The 19,665-nt window shown below is 46.1% G+C and overlaps 1 protein-coding gene across 2 annotated transcripts in view; it reads right to left on the minus strand.

The window, feature by feature from the left end:
* LOC127429136 (calcium/calmodulin-dependent protein kinase type II subunit alpha) overlaps positions 1-19,665 on the minus strand; it is a 217,675-nt gene that overhangs the window by 51,543 nt on the left and 146,467 nt on the right. For both annotated transcript variants that reach the window (XM_051677982.1, XM_051677981.1), the window contains exon 13: positions 9,630-9,670. In XM_051677982.1, coding sequence (XP_051533942.1) covers positions 9,630-9,670 — 41 coding nt within the window. The remainder of the gene's footprint in view (positions 1-9,629; positions 9,671-19,665) is intronic.

Below are 19,665 nucleotides of genomic sequence, written 5' to 3' on the forward strand. Positions count from 1 at the left end.
AAAATTATATAAGTTTGAGTTTATTGAAATGAAAATACAATGCACTTTAACTTTTATTTTATTAAAGTGGCCACAGGATGAAATCATTGGTGCAAGAGTGAAAAGTAATTTCAGAATTTTTTTGAAAAACTAATTTCAGAAACACCACTCAAACCACATGAGGACACACTATTTTATTGCAAAACATTATATAAAATTAATTACAGATTATAATTATTATAATTATATTTATAATGCATGGTTACAGTGTAAGTATTGTTAGCGGTAGAAGCCAGTAATTATTCACATTTCTAACAAACATATCATATTTTTCTGCCATAAATGATATAATAGATTGTTTACACCACTAAATAAAATAATAAATGATCCAAAGTGCCCATTCATTCACACTGATCAGTGCCTGTGCATTTAGCTTTAGCCCTATAGCAGCTAGGGATGGGCATTGTTGGTCATTTTGTCTACTTGAGTCCTCGAGGGGCAATGACATGTACATAACTGTATATATAATAATATGTCTGGCAAACGTCTTTGGCTGCTGAATTGCGTCTTGTTGTTCCAGTGTATGATCTATTCATTTGTATAGGCTGTTAGAAAATAATCTGTTACAAAATGTACAAAATATTGCATAATCAAAATATAATGCATCATATTTTGTCATTATGTGAAGGTTCGCTGCCCAACTCAATGAAATAATGGGCACAATACGCGTCTGTCTGTTCTTCCTTCAGGTTAGTAATTGTATAAATCTTAGTAATCGTGCACCAGTTTTTCATGACTGTCTAAACCGTCTATTTACAAATCGCTTTCAGTTTTGAAGATGCTGCATTCTGTTCAATTTAACTGCGCTCTGTCTAGCTGTTTGAAACACTCGCCTGCTGTATATGCATTGAGTTCAGTGCCACACGCGCCTGGTGTGTGTGTGAGTGTGTGTGTGTCCAAGTGTTCGGTCCTGTGGGAAAGCCGCGATGCTCCGTATTGTTGTTGCTGTAATGATTCGTGAAGCGTTCCATTCAACTCGGAGAGTCTGAATTTCCACCTTTCAACTGGGGAAAGTGCAATGGAATGACGCTTCTAACTTGGAAACTGGTGAGGAAATCTTCAACTCCCATTTCGACGAGATGCAAGTGTGTGTTACGTCACTCAGGGCAGGAAGGTATACAGTCAATGACAAACATTCACTTTTATTGAATAATATCCATTCATCAAAAAATCCAAAGCACGAGAACTCGTGGAGTTGCAAGGGAATATTAAAAGTGCCGAGGCAGACCTGAAGTGTCGAACGTCGTCTGATGACCTCAGAGAATTGACCCGATTGAAATACAGATATAATTCTATTTTGTCACGGAAGGTGGAGTTTTGGCTATTCAGGGCAAGACAGTCATACTTTGAGTCGGGGGACAAAGCAGGGAAGCTTTTGGCTAGATATATAAAGCAGATAGAGTCTTTTTCTACCATTCCCTCAGTGAAAACTGCTAGTGGTGAAATATTTACCTCGGTCATTGACATTAATAATGCTTTTAAAGAATTCTATTTTGATCTCTATAGTTCCACGTCTTCGTCTACTGATGAAGATATTAGAACCATTTTGTGGAACCATTAGAACTCCCTAAACTGATGACTGAGCAAAAAAATTCTCTTGATTCTGAGATAATCTTGGAGGAGCTTGGCGAGATAATTAAGGCCTCACCTACAGGCATGTCTCCAGGGCCAGATGGTTTGCCGCTGAGTTTTTTAGATCTTATTCTACAGAATTGGCCCCACTTTTGTTAGAAGTGTATACGAAATCATTAAAGAATTGAAAGCTTCTGCCAACCATGACACAAGCCCGGATCAGTCTGATTCGTAAAGACAAAGATCCAAGCGAGTGTAAGAGTTATCGTCCAATTTCCCTGATCCAGCTAGACGTTAAAATATTGTCAAACACCTGTGTCTCATTACAGTGACGATAGAGACGGGCTTGAAAAGGCTCCCGAGAACGCCAGAGAGGGAGAGAGAGACAGTCCAGTGACGTTGTGTGTGTGTCTACTGAAAAGTGTGTCTCATGTTCCTCATGCTGTTCTCTTTCCATGTGGGAAAGTGAGAAAGAAAAATATGATGACCATAGTTTGAGTCAGAACAGATCGTCAGTTGCTCAACAGTCAACTTGGTGGCTTGCTGGAGCATGATGATGGCCACCGTGAACATTTTGGTCGGGAAAGTGGACAGGACACTGTTCAGGTTGTCATCCCTGGCTAGTGATGGGGTAATTCTCCTATCACTGGCAGTGTCAGTTTGAAATCATGAAATGAGTTATCGACCAGCATCCCTAGCGGTTGCCGCACTGTCACCTGAATCGGGACGTGCGTCAGGTTCTGAACCAAGAAGTAGGTTGAGTGGTGGCTCAACTCGAGTAGGGGTGTGCCGCAGACAGTTTCCGGAAGTGGGGCAATGTTTGGAAGAATGCCTGTGGGACAGGTATCTTCTGTCCTTTAGAGATCACCAGGCGGATGGGAACACCTGCTGTTCGCGCGGGGATAGTCATATCTACTTCGCTAGCAATTTAGCATGCCTGGGGAATGGTGTGGCCGGATATCAAGTGTTCTACCTCAACGGTCACTGGTTGTGCTAAACTGTGCGTTTCCTGGGTGGCCAGGTCAGCAGCTGCACTTACCTGATCTAAATCTGCTCTTAGCTGGGCAGCTTTGAGCTGCCTGCGCAGGGATTCATTTACCTCCTGCATCCGGGCATTATCTTCCTGTGCCCGGACTCTCTCAGCTTGTGTTCACCTAACTTCTTGGCACAGGCTGAGATTTTGCCTCTGCACCGCTTGGTGGCTGTTCTGCAGCTGGGTGAGCTGGGCCTGGTGCTCTGCAGTTTGCAGTTGGGTTCTGTGGTGATGAAGGAGAAAAAATTGGCCCACGAGGTCCGGGATTGTGCGCTCTGGCTTCCTGACTGGGTTGTTGACATAATCAACTAGTTCCTGCAATGCTTCATCACAACGACTAACATTGTAGCAATTAAGGTTATCTCTGTCATCTACGGAGAGATGAAGGATAGCGCCGACCACATCTTGCAGTGCTAGGTCATCTGACCTTTGAGGAGCTTCAGCTCTGGCCACGTGGGGCGATTGGTGACTCATTTTACCGGGGCTGTAATAATGCCTGCGGCACAGTGGCTCTGAAAAAGATGGCAACAGCGTGTCTGTCAGCTAGCCATCACCTGGTGTCTATGCTATATGTTTCTCCTGTTGTTTTCCTGCTTTGTTTTTGTCTGCTTCTACCAAGACACAACAGACTCCACAACAGATTTATGACCGTGAATGTCTCTTGAACATTCGAAACTCTGCTCCAGACGTATGCTGTTGGAATCCTAAAGGACAAAAGCCATTGCACTCTTCATTTTTTGCACAACTACCAGCGAACCTTTGATGCATACTGGACTGTATTCTCCACAAAAAGAAATGCTATATGAAACAGGGGAAGAAAGGTGGTGTTCTGGTGAGGCTGAGATCAACCAGAGTTTTCTCCAGATATTCCGACCTCTTGGCTTCGACGAGCGTGGTTCCTTTACCAGGACAAACTTATTCACCACGCATCCATGAACTAAGGTACTCTTTTCTTCGATATGTTATTCTGGAACACCTTCAAGACGGCATGTTTGCAGAGGAGTAAACCCCTCCAACCTTCGAACATTAAATTTTGTCTCACTGAGGAGCCCACAAATCAATACTCTTTCTTCAGAAACTGACATAAACTTAAAAATTGCCTTAATAAAAATCAGGTCCAAATTTTTATTGAATGATTTTATTTCATTTCAGGAAATTAACTTCATGTTTATGACAGAGACCTGGCTAAATGTTGGAGATCTTGGCCCTCTATCTGAAGCTGCCCGTGTGATTTTAACTTTTTAATTCATTACTTTGGATTCTTTTTTATTATTATGTATTTATTTTTTATTATCCCTTTTCTTCCAATGTTGGAATGCCCAATTCCCACTACTTTAGTAGGTCCTCATGGTGGCGCGGTTACTCACTTCAGTCCGGATGGCAGAGAACAAGTCTCAGTTGCCTCCGCTTCTGAGACTGTCAGTCCGCGCATTTTATCACGTGGCTCGCTGTGCATGACACCGTGGAGTCTCACAACATGTGGAGGCTCATGCTAAACTCCGCGATCCACGCACAAATTACCACGCTCCCCACTGAGAGCGAGAACCACTTAATCATGACCATGAGGATGTTACCCTATGTGACTCTACCCTCCCTAGCAGCCGGGCCAATTTGGTTGCTTAGGAGACCTGGCTGGAGTCACATTACTTTGGATTCTTATGCATACACACTGTGACAAAACTGGCACATAGGATGCCTTAACACCATTAATGTTGGCTAGGAGTGGGTTTGGTTATTAGCAATAATTAATAATTATCAAAGATAATTATTAATTATTAAAATCAATAGAACATTGATTAGAATCAACATTATCTTTTTAATCCTTCAAATCAACAATCATCAAAGATAATTATTAATTATTAAATCAATAGAACATTGATTAGAATCAGCATTAGCTTATTAATCCTTCAAATCAACAATCATCCAAGATAACTATCAATGATCAAAATCAATAGAATATTAATAAGGATTAATATTGCCATGGCATCACCCTGGAGTCAGGCACTAATAACCATACAGTATAACAGCCTCAATATAGGATTGTTCTCTTAGGAAAGTCAATGTTCGGAGAACATCGACATTCAAAAGGAAAACAATGAAGTCTTGACTCTGAGCACTGACATCCCCTGCCAGCCCTTGACACAGGTGCATGCAGAACAATAACAAAACACTTCTCTTTAAAGTATAACAAATTTTATTGGTGCAGTAATATCAATTAATAATCAATACAATGCAGTCGATAAACTTCCGACTTCCAAACTAAACAGTAACATGATATAATACATGAGGAGGGTAGGTGCGTGTGTGTGAATGGGTGTATGTATGTGTGTGTGTGTGTGTGCGTAAGGAGAGAAGAAGGGCAAAAATTGCGGACGTGGCTCTCGTGGAGAGTACTGTTTCTGGCCAGGGAATGTGCCCGCGAATGTGGGCGGAGAGACTGGTTAATGGCGCCTGCCCATTTAACGCGGGACTCCGCTGGTACAATACCTTAAGGACAAATCTGAGCCCTATCGCCAAGTTATCTGTTCGCCAAATGTGTGTGCGGGTATGTTTGTGAGGGGTCATGTGTGTGTGCAGTTATTATGAGAGAGAGAGAACAGATTGACGGCATCGAAGCCGGTTTTAGTGATCGTGTGAGAGAAGGCAACCATTAGTTTTATCACTCAGAGACGCAGTGAACGGCTTGTAATCCATCCACCGTGGTAGTTGGTTCTTTAATGGATAAACTCAGTGTGCCGGTCTCACCTGTGATGGTGGAAATGCACAAACAGACCAACGTGGTTGGATGATAACACGGCAAATCTCATTTGTGGTAACAGTAATTTACAATAATACCTTGAGTATTATTAGCAGCAGTGAGCGGACTTGGCGGTCCATAAAGTGTACTAGCAACAACCTTGATTCACAAGAATAACACACTATAATAATCTATCTCTGCCCAGACATAAATCTCTTACTTGAGTCACGTGAGGATGCGGGTAGAATGTGTGTTCGTCCCTCGGTTAACTTTGACTTGGTTCCTCAAAGCTCGGATGATGACTGGAGGCCATTTCCTCGCTCTGTCAGCGGGCAGTACGGCGGCTGATTCTCGGCGGGTTGGACCGAGAATATAAGCGAAGTTGACTCAGTTGAAGAAGGAAGAGAAATCTACTTTCTTCACTTCTGCAGGCAAAAGGATGAGATGCGAATTGTTCAGCAGTCTCCTTCGGATCCGTTAGCGTGCTCAGTGGAACACCGAGAAATCTCGGCTCGTCCAGTTCAGGTATGTACGTTACTTCCTTGGGCAACGAGGCTACACCTGGGAGCAGCAGGGCTGCAACTAATCACGGCTCATACTGTCTCTGGAAGTAAAGCTTAGAAGGACCTCCGAGGTTTTATTCTCTCGATGATGTCATGGTTGAGGGACGCGTTCTGTTGTGCGTTTCATCCAATAGGAGTTGAGAGTTTGATCCTTCAGAATTTCACACCTAGGTGTAAAGTTAGCAAGGCCTGATGGGATCAGTAGTATGTTTTGAACTCCCTTTGTTTGATTTTGGCGCCGTTTGTGTTGTCAGGCTTTGAGTGTTCCTACAGACTGCAGTCAGGCTTTGTGACTGTATGTAGGCCTGCCTTTGTCTAACAATTCGCTATAAATAACGGCAAGCATGAATCCACCAACCGAAACCCTGCTGAACTTGCTCTGGGTAGACAACTAAAAGGACCATTAGAAAGACTGATTCTCCACTCTCCAAACCCTAATCAACACTCTTACACTGTTATGGAAAGACAACACTAGCTCAGTGAAGAGGTAAAGTGATCTGTGCAGAATGCTCAACTTAGACAAGCCAGGTATTACAATGCCCACGGGAAAGATGTGCAATTTCAAGTGGAAGATCTGGTCTGGGTCCGGGACTCTGCGACATTGCCACATTAGGCCAATAAACGTACAAACAGACACATTAGTATTTACCAAAAAAGGGGGTAAATTGCTTTTGAGAATTAATGTATGTGAGTTTGAATTACTGTTTTTGTCCTAATTTATGTTCACTGAAAAAAAAAAAAATACTGGTTAAAATTTTTTAGTTGTAATTCATTTAATTTCTTTAATACTCATGGGTTAATTTATTTGACTTTTATGAGAAACCTTAGCTTCCTACTGAAGTTAACAGGGACTCTTATTTTGAAATACAGCCACATGGCTTAAAAGAGACAATGGGGCAAACATTTTGGAGAACAGTACCATTGGAGGATTACCTGTTGTTGGGGCCTGCTGCCAGTCAAACAAACCTCTCTTCATTGGATTACTTGAAGATTTTTTTTCCAAGAGAAGACGTTTATTGGTGAGATTGTGTTTTGTCCTTTCTCTTGTTGTTGGCCAACACTTTATTTGTTTATTTTTTTTTATTTTTTTTTTTTTGTGGACCATTGAGGATGATTTTTTTTTTTAATTTTTTTTTTATTTTTTAATGGACTGATAAATTTTGTTTGATTTTTCGATAGCGATTTGACTCATAATTCGAGAGGACTCAAGTAGGAATTGTGTTTGTTGCTTGAATACTTCTGTTTGATAATACTTTTTTCTTTAACCTGGTTTCTGCCTTGTGAATTTAATTTGAGTTTAAGTTTTATCATTTGAAACTGTTTGCACTATACCAGAATTGCCAAAACTTAACAGTAACTGTTGTGTTTATTAGTAAGCTTAAACCAATTTGTTACAATTTGTATCTTACTTCCAATCATAATTCAGTTGTTATAACAGCTCCTTTTACTGATCTCATGTGGATTACATTCATAGAATGTCAGATTTCAGATTCTGTATAGAATATCTAGCCTGCAGAAGATGACAGCTGTACAATGATTCTATTATGCTTGCAATAAACATAATAAAAAATAAATAAAAAAAAAGACTGCTTGGAAAATATAGACAAACCATATATTTTTGTAATCGTCTATTTATGTCTCATCAGTCAAAACATATCTGTATGCTTTATGTTTATAAGGCTAATACCCTAATATAGTATAGTATGCAGAAGTCCCTGTTATGAGGGCACTGAGGTTCGCACAACATAATTTCTTTTTTGACCATATTTAGACCATACGAGAGTATTGGAGCACTGCAGTGCTTCAGATTGCATAATTTTGTGGAAAACTGACATGAATAGTTATTCATGAAAAATAATTCTTTATCAAGTAAACATGAGAATCCATCAATATTTCTCTAAATGTACATTTTGACAATGTTTTGTTGGACGTTGTTCACTGAAGTCTACTAGAGACAAATCACAGGAGTGTACACCATTGAATAGTACACCACTGAATAGGTATGTGCGTCTTTATAAAGGTTTAATTTAATAACTCTCATTTTGTTTTGATATGTTGACATAAATTAAGACATTACTTAAGATTAAGTATTTTACCTTTCTAGTGATGTATAGTTTGTCATAAAGAATTGTATGGTAATAACATGCAGTGAATGTAAACAACAATAATGATCGATAGATGTTTTTTTAAGTGCAAATATTACGTTTACAGTAGTATTATTAGTTATTTTAGTGGAGTAAATATATTAACTGAGCTTCAGAGATGTGTGTGCTGCTTATTTGTGACACCTTGTGAAACTTGTTCAGGCACACTGGAAAAAGTTCCATAAACTTGTGCATATGCTGTATGTATGTGCTTTAATCAGCAACATTTAAAAAGAACATGTCTTAGCACAGTGATTGATACTGACAGGAACATCTTTCACCCTAGAACTCAATGGTTTCACTAGGCTCAAGCATGAGGAGTCAAAAAAATATATCATATAGGCTTATCTACTGAAATGTTTATGACAATATAATGGATGCTACGCCCCCAAATGTAGCCCTAGTTCTTCTAAAATGAAAACAAGTATGACGGATAAAAATAGATCATGAAAGAAACTCAGTCCATCAGAGTGACAGATAAAGATGTTTTGTAGTGTAAACTCTGAACATGATGCCAAACATCTCTAATAATTTAACCCTCCTATGGTCTTTGGTCATTTTTGACTGGAATCACTTGATGATTTAATAAAAATGGTTTCCTTTATCCGAGCGGTAAAAGACTTTGTGACTTTTCCTCCACTTGCCATCTGAGCATACAAACAATTTTTGGGCATGATTCGATAAGTCTAAGTGGTTGTAAAAAAAAAACAAACAAAAAAAAAAAAACACCTTTGGTCTTTGTGGTCAAAATTGACTGACCATTGAAAATTAATGAGAAAAGACCATAATGAAGAACAATTTTTTTTTTTTTTTTTTTAATCTGTCAAATTTAATCAATAAATCAGCCACAATGCAGAAAAAACACACAAATTAAAAGGTGAGACTATAAAACATACACGGCCACTTACACACACAAAAAAAATTAACTGGTGAGACTATGACGGATCATTTGTTTTATTATTATTTATTTGTCAAATAAAACCACCAAATCAGCCACAATGCTAAAAACACACACACACACACACACACACACACACACTCAGAAATGAGGGGGTGAGACAAACACCCACAATGCAGAACACGTGCGTGCGCACGTGCACACCAAGAGACATTAAAACCAGAATGGTATGCAAAAATTGCGTCATTCTTTAATGTTCTCACTGTTTTTTTTATTGTTTTACTGTTTTTTTTTTTATGCATTTATTGTTCTAGTTCACCTCACTGACTTGGAAATGTTTGCAAAATAAATTTTTGCTATGGAAAGTTTGAAATTGCAAAATGTTTACTCTGATTCTTCTGGTTTATAAAGTTGAATCCAGTTTTCAGAGCATTTGTAAAGATTGGTACATCTCTAAAGCTATAAATATACAGTATAAAAGCATTTACATTTTAGATGCAAATGATATTGTACATTTCAGGGTCAAACATACAAATATGTAGGTAAAAGTTGTATGTACAAATGACTACATACAATTGAGATTACGATTCTAAATGTGAGAGCTCCAGAAAAACACTGCTGATATAATGAATTCACGCCCTACCTTCACACCATCTGTCTTCTTGCTCACTCCACTCTTTCCTCCTGAATGAGAGAAAAATAAGTAGAGGGAAACTGCTATAAGAAAGGGCATAAAAGCCCAGAAAAGCATTACAAAGGGCATTGCACTGGACTGCTCTCCAACTCAAGTTCAGCTCTGGAGATCTGGTGACTTTCTAAAACAGGTGTTGGGATTTTCCAGCAGAACATAATCATGTATTCCCACACTGCAGGAACTGTTCACTTTTAATGACTGCTCAGGATAAACACATAATTAGTAACAGTGAGTGAATCTCTGATGTTGGATTCAAAAATCTAGACATGTTTGAGTAACAAGTTCTATAAGAAGATTTATCCCACAGATAGAAGCAGTCAAGATAGGAGCCCTCCACATGACTGGAATCCACACAAAAACTATTCTAGGATGGGTATTCCCCACCTTTGTTTATTTTTATCAACAACTTTGCTCATTCAAGTTGGTTTCTCTGGCAAGTAGTGTGTATTTATAATTAATTATAATTAATAATAATTATAATTGTATTTATTTATCACATGTTATACATTTGCACATATACAGTGAAATTCTTTTTTTTTCCACATATCCCAGCTAAGCTGGTCAGAGTGCAGGGTCAGCCATGATACAGCACCCCTGGAGCAGATAGGGTCAAGGGCCCAACAGTGGCATCTTGGCAGTGCTGGGGCTTGAACCCCTGATCTTCTGATCAGTAACCCAGAGCCTTAACTGCTGAGCCTGGCATGAGACATGTAATGATTTAGCTTTATCCATTACATGCACTAGACCTTCCAGAAAATTTGCTGGAAATAAATGAAAACAATTGGAGAATTTTTCCCACCTGAAATTTAGAGAAAAAGTGCTCAAAAATAAAATTACAGAGAAAAACAATAGAACACATGGAATTTAATAATAAATAATATCATAAAGTAGTCTATATGGCTTGTGCTATATTCATAATATTCACCTCGGAGGTCCTATATTAACTGTAAGTCATAGAGATAAAAATATAAATAAAAAATATTCACTGTTAATCTTCTTAATTTGATAATAACTTGATAACACTACAGTCCCATTCATAAACTAGTCTTTCAGATCTGACACAAATGAACAATTTGTTCACGAATCAGACATTGCTACTTCTCTCAAGAACATGCCATGCACAGTATAGGTAAGGCAGATGTCAAGATTTTTAGTTAACAACCATTTAAATTTTATTTTGTTCATCATCTTTCATATGACTTTCATATACTTATAATATAGCAAACAAGTTCAATAGACTATTTGTTTTGGTGCTTTTTCATCTTTGTAAGCTTAAAAGCCACAATCCCCATTCATTGTACAGTAATTGTAAAGAGCAATCAGGGCATTATTTAAAAGGTCTCCTTGTGTTCCACAGAAGAAGGAAAGTCATAAAGGTTTGGAAAAACATGAAGGTCAGTAAATAGTGACAGTTTCATTTTTGAGTAAACTATTCCTTTAAGCTCCTGCTGTACATATTAGAAGTTGTAGTCAGACGAGAATAGCTGTATATCTGTTTCTGGTGAGCTCTGGTTAAAAATAGACAATGCAATTAATGATGAATGGTGTTTAGGATTGTTTAGAATGGTTTCAACGTGGCACCATGTCAGCATTTCATGGCAGGTGGAGCGATCTATTTTAGATCAGCTGGGACATGCCTGACCTTTTATCACTTTGTGTGATAAACTAACCAAAATCTAAGTTGTTATTCACTCACATCAAATCAAATTATTGATCAACTACCGTAGACTGCACACTAATCAAATATGGTGACAAATCAATATCATCAAACTTCACTGGTTCTTGCACATCTTGTGACCAAACGTCATGATTCAATGATCATTGTCTATTTAATTTGAGAGTGAATAATGATATATGTTTCGGTCTGTTCATTATGGAGCAAGAATGATCTCAAAAAGAATATATTTACAAAATACAATTCATAAATGCACAGCACAATTCACATTCAAAAAAATCCGACTCATAAATTCAAAATACTATTCATAAATATACAAGTGAGGGCACAAATATTTCCCCAACTGCCCACACAAATACTTATTTATTTGCGTCAAAACATTTGTGAATATTGTTACATTTATTTATGGATTGTTGAATCTGCATTTGCAAAATGTCACGTGTGTGGATCGCTTTGGATTGGTGTGTGGCTTTTTTTACTTTTCTGCCAGTTTTCGATTCACAAATTGCGTTTTTTTTTTTTTTTTTAATTTTTTTTTTTAGGAAGTCCTCTTTAGCCAATCACACTGAGCTTTTTTTAATCCACCAATCATAACGCCTTGCTGAACTCTGGTGGACATCGGGCGCATTGGTGGTTTAGTGTTTCCCCATTACCATAGTTACTCATTCATTCCTATGAGAACAGTGGGGAGAAATATCCAATAGATTTAGCTATTTTAACAACAAAATAATGACAAAAAGCTCTTGTGTAGTTTTTTGCACTTCAGACAAAGCCAGAAAACGTCATGGTTACTGGTGTAACCTCCGTTCCCTGATGGAGGGAACGAGACGTTGGTGTCGATGTAGTGACACTAGGGGTCACTCTTGGGAGCCCGAGACACCTCTGGTCTTTGATAAAAGGCCAATGAAAATTGGCGAGTGGTATTTGCATGCCACTCCCCCGAACATACGGGTATAAAAGGAGCTGGTATGCAACCACTCATTCAGGTTTTACGTTGAGGAGCCGATATAAGGTCCGGCCATTTCAGCGGGTAGTTCAGCGTTGTGGCAGGAGGGACCAACGTCTCGTTCCCTCCATCAGGGAACGGAGGTTACACCAGTAACCATGACGTTCCCTATCTGTCACTCACTCGACGTTGGTGTCGATGTAGTGACACTAGGGGTCCCTATACAAAACGCCACAAGGCTGAACTGTGTTACGTGAACTGGCGGTGTGTGGTGGGCAGACTTGCTGTGTGCCTCATAGCCAGCACACCAGGTCGACACGTAACCTCCCCCAACACATTTATGAGTGTCGAACGGCCCTTTTTGGGGACAAGTCATGGCCTCTTTCCCCTTCTCTTTTTCCACTCCCTAAAAAAGAAGGGGGATTATCCGACTGGGCCGCCAGGTCTAGTCGGGGGGTGTCCCTCCCAAGGGGAGGACACCGCGGAGACCACACCTCGCCCCAAGAGAGGGGGGTGTGGAGCCGAGGAGGGCGGGGCCGGGTTGGAATGAGACACACCCGGTCCCCAATCAGCCTGATGGGGCGCGCGAGGGATAAAGGCGGCCGGGGACGACAGTTCGAGAGAGAGAGAGAGAGAATTACAGACAGCTGTGCTGTGTTTTTAGTTGTGTGTTTTTGTTTAATAAATTATTATTTAAGTTGTCAAGCCGGTTCTCGCCTCCTCCTTTCCTCTAAATCCCCTTACACTGGTGCCGAAACCCGGGAAGGAGGAGGGATTCCCGTCGCAGAGTCCTCGACACTGCCGTCCACCCAGGGGAGCGCCGCTGCCGTCCGACGGGGGACGGAGTAGCCCGACTACCCGGACGCGGGGAACGGCCGCCGTCCGCGAGGCGAGTGGGGACGGGACTCCCCGACTGCCTGGAGCGAGGGAGCCGCTGCCGGGGGCGGAGGAGTGCCCTGCCGTCCCCCGGGAACGCGGAGGGGTTGAGAGAAGACCGCCGTCCGCGGGGGGGAGGAGGGAAGTGACTCCCCGACCGCCTGGAGTGGTAGGGCCGCTGCCAGGGGCGGAGGAGAGTCCCCACGGGACGCCGGGAACGCGGAGGGGCGTTCTGTCCGCTGGGGGTCGGAGGTCTGACTCCGGTCCGCCCGGGGAGGAGCGGCTGCAGTCCGCCTGAGAGGGTGGAGTAGTGATCGAGGACCACGCGACGGCGCATCAGAGAACCGGTGAGGTTTTTTTTTTTTTTTCTCTCTCTCCTCTCTCTCTCTCTCTGCCGCTCCGTGTTGGCCTTTCCCTCGCCATTTTGTGTTTTTTTTTTTTTTTCTCCTCCCAGGTCGAGGAAGGCGGGGAGGACCCGCCGGCAGTCGGGGCATAAGGCACGCCCCCCCCACCCGGAGAGGAAGGGTGAGGGGGGATGTACGTCATGCCGGGGGCTCCCCGGCCTGAGGCAACGCCGGGAGGAGTGTGGAGCCGAGGAGGGCGGGGCCGGGTTGGAATGAGACACACCCGGTCCCCAATCAGCCTGATGGGGCGCGCGAGGGATAAAGGCGGCCGGGGACGACAGTTCGAGAGAGAGAGAGAGAGAATTACAGACAGCTGTGCTGTGTTTTTAGTTGTGTGTTTTTGTTTAATAAATTATTATTTAAGTTGTCAAGCCGGTTCTCGCCTCCTCCTTTCCTCTAAATACCCTTACAGGGGGATATTTAAGTGGAAGAATACATCACATGGTCTTTCCAACCATGTGGAGAGCCTTCAAGGTAGATCCTACCCAATGGGGGAGGAGTTACTACAACATGGAGACTGAGGGGCTCTGCCCAAGGAAGACGCAGTTTGCCAGTAGGGAAACGAACTAGCGGAAGATATAGATCGCATGGGGTTAGCCTTACAGGGAACCGCCACATGCGGAGCACCTACCCCAGAACCGGGCTCTTAGTTAGCGCGTGTACTGGGCCGGCAGCGAGTCTCTCCGAAAACTCGACTGCCACAGGGCTCGGAGGAAGTCAACCAGGGAACAACCTTTGTGAACACTACTGGGAATTAACAGCGCACGTCTTCAGCTCAAAAGGAGGTGGAAGGCGCTATGTGCAAGCGATACACCCGGCCAGCTATCCCGGGCTTATCCGCTTGTGTTGCGTGCCACTACCTGGGACGAAACCGGTTCCACCCGGAGGTTGTAGAACCTTGCAAAGGTGTTGGGTGTTGCCCAGCCCGCTGCTCTGCAATGTCTGTTAGAGAGGCACCTCTGGCCAGGGCCCAAGAAGCCGCTACACCACGAGTAGAATGGGCTCGTAGCCTTACCGGGGGTGGCATGTTTTGGGCGAGACATGCCATAGTTATGGCGTCAATGAGCTAGTGGGCGATCCTCTGCTTGGAGACAGCGCTTCCTTTCCGCTGTGCACCGAAGCAGACAAAGAGCTGCTCAGAGAGTCTAAAGCTCTGCGTGCGATCCAAATAGATGCGCAAAGCGCACACCGGACACAGCAACGCCAGGGCTGGGTCCTCTTTTTTTTTTTTCTTTCTTTTTTCTTCTCTTTTTTCTTTCTTTTTTCTTTTTTTTTTTTCTTTTTTCTTTTTTTTTCTTTTTTTTTCTTTTTTCTTCTTTTTTGCCTCCTCCTGGGGCAGCGCTTGCAGGTTCACCACCTGGTCTCTAAAAGGAGTGGTGGGAACCTTGGGCACATAGCCCGGTCGGGGGTCTCAGGATCACGTGAGAATAGCCCGGACCGAACTCCAGGTACGTTTCGCTGACAGAGAACGCTTGCAGGTCACCTACCCTCTTGATGGAAGTGAGCGCAGTCAGGAGGGCAGTCTTCAAGGAGAGTGCCTTAAGCCCGGCTGACTGCAAAACTCAAAGGGGGCTCTCTGTAGACCCTGAAAAACTACAGAGGTCCGATGAGGGAACAAGGCGTGGCCTGGAGGGATTCAGCCTCCTGGCGCCTCTTAGGAACCTGATGATCAGATCATGCTTCCCTAAGGACTCACCGTCGACTGCGTCATGGTGTGCTGCTATGGCAGCAACGTACACCTTCAAGGTGGAAGGGGACAGCCTCCCTTCCAACCTCTCTTGCAGGAAGGAAAGCACTGATCTGACTGCGCACCTCTGGGGGTCTTCCTGATGGGAAGAACACCACTTAGCGAACAGACACCACTTAAAAGGCATACAGGCGCCTCATAGAGGGAACCCTAGCCTGAGTGAATGTGTCTACCAACGCAGGTGGGAGACAGCTTAGGTCTTCCGCGTCCCGTCCAGGGGCCAGACATGGAGATTCCAGAGGTCTGGGCGCGGGTGCCGGATGGTGCCCCTTCCCTGAGAAAGAAGGGCCTTTCTCAGGGGAATTTGCCCGGGGGGAGCTGTCACGAGGAGCATGAGGTCCGAGCACCACGTCTGGGCGGGCCAGTAGGGTGCTTACCAGGACGACCTTCTCCTCGTCCTCCCTGACCTTGCACAGGGTCTGTGCGAGCAGGCTCACTGGGGAAAACGCATATTTGCGAATGCCAGGGGACCAGCTGTGTGCCAGCGCGTCTATGCCGAGGAAGGCCTCAATGAGGGCGTACCAGAGCGGGCAGTGGGAGGATTCTTGGGAGGCGAACAGGTGCACCTGTGCCTGACTGAATCGACTCCAAATCAGCTGGACCACCTGAAGGTGGAGTCTCCACTCTCCCTTGAGGGTAACCTGTTGTTACGGCGCGTCCGCCGAAGTGTTGAGGTTGCCCGGGATGTGAGTGGCTTGCAGCGACTTGGTGCTGCTAACTCCGTTGGAGGAGACGGCGGGCGAGTTATGACATACAGCGGGAGCGCAGACCGCCTTGGCGGTTGACATATGCTACCGCTGCCGTGCTGTCTGTCCGAACTAGCACGTGCTTGCCCTGGATCAACGGCCGGAACCTCCGCAGGGTGAGCAGAATTGCCAGTAACTCGAGGCAGTTGATGTGCCAACGCAGCTGCGGACCCGTCTAGAGGCCGGCAGCTGCGTGCCCGTTGCCAACAGCGCCCCAGCCCATTTTGGAGGCGTCTGTCGTGACCACAACGCGCCTGGAGACCAGTTCTAGCGGAACACCTGCTCGTGGAAACGAGAGGTCGGTCCAAGGGCTGAAAAGACGGTGACTGACCGACGTAATGGCCACGCGGTGTGTCCCGTGGCGCCATGCCCGTCTCGTGACTCGAGTCTGGAGCCAGTGCTGAAGCGGCCTCATATGCATCAACCCGAGCGGGGTGGCCACCGCCGAGGACGCCATATGCCCCAGGAGCCTCTGAAAATGTTTCAGTGGAACCGCTGTTTTCTGTTTGAACGCCTTCAAACAGGCCAGCACTGACTGGGCGCGCTCGTTCGTAAGGTGCGCTGTCAAGGAGACTGAGTCCAACTCCAAACCGAGAAAAGAGATGCTCTGAACCGGGAGGAGCTTGCTCTTTTCCCAGCTGACCCGAAGCCCTAGGTGTGAGAGCACCAGGTCCCTGTGTGCGCATAACCCGTCTCGAGAGTGAGCTAGGATTAGCCAGTCGTCGAGATAGTTGAGAATGCGAATGCCCACCTCCCTTAACGGGGCAAGGGCAGCCTCTGCGATCTTCGTAAAGTCGCGAGGAGACAGGGACAGGCCGAAAGGGAGGACTTGTACCGATACGCCTGACCCTCGAACGCAAACCGCAGGAAGGGTCTGTGTCGAGGAAGGATCGAGACGTGAAAGTACGCATCCTTCGGGTCTACCGCCGCGAACCAATCTTGATGGCGGACGCTCGCTAGAATGCGTCTTTGCGTCAGCATCTTGAACGGGAGTCTGTGTAAGGCCCGGTTCAGTACTCGCAGGTCCAAGATTGGCCGCAACCCACCGCCTTTTTTTGGTACAATGAAGTAGGGGCTGTAAAACCCCCTCTTCATCTCGGCTGGAGGGACAGGTTCTATCGCGTTCTTCCGTAGGAGGGTAGCGATCTCCGCGCAAGGTAGCAGCGTTTCCATCTTTCACCAAGGTGAAGTGGACACCGCTGGACCTGGGCGGATGCCCAGCGAAGTGAATCGTGCAGCCGAGTCGGACGGTCCGGACCAGCCCTCGCGACGGACTGGAAAGCGCAAGCCATGCACCCGAGTTCCGCGCAAGGGGGACCAAAGGGACAACGTCATCGGATGTACCGGCGGGTGGGGCCTCACGGCGGGGCGGAGCTTGAGGTGCCACACCACATCGTGGCCGTGCTGAGTCCGAGGACATCGAAGCACTTACCTGGCTCCTTGTGACCACCCCCGGAACAGCCTGGGACGGGGGAGGAAGAGGCCTGTCCTCATGACCCGTGGAGACTGTCACATCGGGGGCGGATTTGTGCCACAGCTGGGCGCTCAGGGCGGGAGACCGCCGCTGGAGCGCCAACCTGCCAAATGGAGTGGTGGACGGTGGTCGTGATGCCAGCCGTACACACCGAATATGTGACCCAGGAAACAAGGAAACCACTCTTGCGGAGCTCTTGAGTACTGCAGCCACTTGGGCATGCAGCGCAATTAAATGCAAAAGATAACAAAAAGAAGATCTGCTTACCAGCTCCAGAGCAGCGGGTTTCGTTGTCCCTGGGTCGCCCGTCTCAGGGGCGCTTCGAAGACCTCCGTGGGTTCTTCGGTGCCGGCTGTGAGACGGGTGGCGTCGGCTTCCTGCGGTGGGCTCCACGCCGGGGCCGGGCCGGAGGGGCGGGCTGCGGCGGAGCCGGTGCAGTCACCGCAGGGGGACGCCCTCGGCGATGAGTAGATGGGGGGATCTTGAGCCACGCCGGGGCAGGACAAGCTGGCTAGCATCCATCTACTGCTCTACCATCGAGAACTGCTGTGCAAAGTCCTCGACAGTGTCGCCGAATAGGCCCGCCTGGAAAATGGGGGCAGCAAGGAATCGTGTCCTGTCGGCCTCACCCATCTCGACCAGGTTGAGCCAAAGGTGGCGCTCCTGGACCACTAGTGTGGCCATCGTCCGCCCGGGAGACCGCGCCGTGACCTCCATCGCTCGGAGAGCGAGGTCGGTCGCCGAGCGCAGTTCCTGCATCAATCCCGGGGCGGAACTACCCTCGTGCAGTTCCTTTAGTGCCTTGGCGGACTTGCAGGAGAGCCATGGCGTGCAGGGCGGAGGCGGCTTGTCCAGCAGCGCCGTAGGCTTTGACCGTCAGAGACGACGTAAACCTACAGGCCTTGGACGGGGGCTTTGGGCACCCACGCCAGGTGGCGGTGCTCTGCGGGCATAGGTGCACCGCGAGCGCCTTTATCCACCGGGGGATTGCCGAATAACCCTTGGCCGCCCCACCATCGAGGGTAGTGAGAGCGGGGAAGCTGAAAAGATCGGGACCGGGCAGTAAAAGGTGCCTCCCGCGATCTTGTCAGCTCTTCATGCACTTCCGGGAAGAAAGGAACGGGGCGGGGCGTGGCTTTGAGCGGCGCCGCGAGCCCAGGAACCAATCACAGAGCCGCGAGGGTTCAGGGAAGGGCGGTGAAATCCACTCTAACCGATGCTCGCGGCTGTCCGGGAAAGCATGTCGTCAACTCCGCGTCAGCCTGTGACTGGGCGATCGACCCCGAAGGGAGGAGCCCAGCCGAGGCTTCCGACTGGACGAGCCCGCTCTCCGATGCTGCGCTCGAGAGCTCATCACTCTCGCGGGCTCCGAATAAGAGGTCGAACTCGCCGTGAGACGAGCCGGCGGACTCACCCGGAAGCCCGATCGGGGCAGACGAGCGTGCTGGGGAATGGGAGTTCCGCGGGGGGATACCCGGCGGAGGCGGTCCCATTGGGGTCCCCAAATCGCCCCCAGTGCTAGCCGCGCTGGCCTCAAACCCGTGGGTAAAAGGACCGAGGCGGGAGCCTCTGGGGTGGCTCGCTTCCTTACGAAGGCGAGCCGCGACCGCAACGTTGCCATGGACACATTCTCGCAATGAGAATGTGACCATCCACGAACGCTGTCTCCGCGTGAGCAGTGCCCAGACACGAAAGACAGTGATCGTGACCGTTAGAAGGCGAGAGATAACGAGCACAACCAGGAATAACACACAATCGGAAAAGCATCTTTAAAAAGACGCGTCTTTAAAAAGACGTTCCGTGTGTGCGCTCTTTTAGAGATATATATACTCTTTTAGAGGGGAAAAATGCTCTTTCAGAAAATATACTCTCTAGTTTTTCTGCCGAAGCGCCCAGGGGCGTTCTCTGCAGTGCACCAGTGCAGAGGAGGGAGAAGCCGCTGAAATGCGCCGTCAGATCCAGCAGGTGAATGAACAGTAGTATTCAGCTCAATGAGCATGACCGTTCGGCTCCGAAGACAAAATCTGAATGAGTGGTTGCATACCAGCTCCTTTTATACCCGTATGTTCGGGGGAGTGGCATGCAAATACCACTCGCCAATTTTCATTGGCCTTTTA

The sequence above is a fragment of the Myxocyprinus asiaticus genome, chromosome 38 (genome assembly GCF_019703515.2).
Source record: "Myxocyprinus asiaticus isolate MX2 ecotype Aquarium Trade chromosome 38, UBuf_Myxa_2, whole genome shotgun sequence".
Lineage (NCBI taxonomy): Eukaryota > Metazoa > Chordata > Actinopteri > Cypriniformes > Catostomidae > Myxocyprinus > Myxocyprinus asiaticus.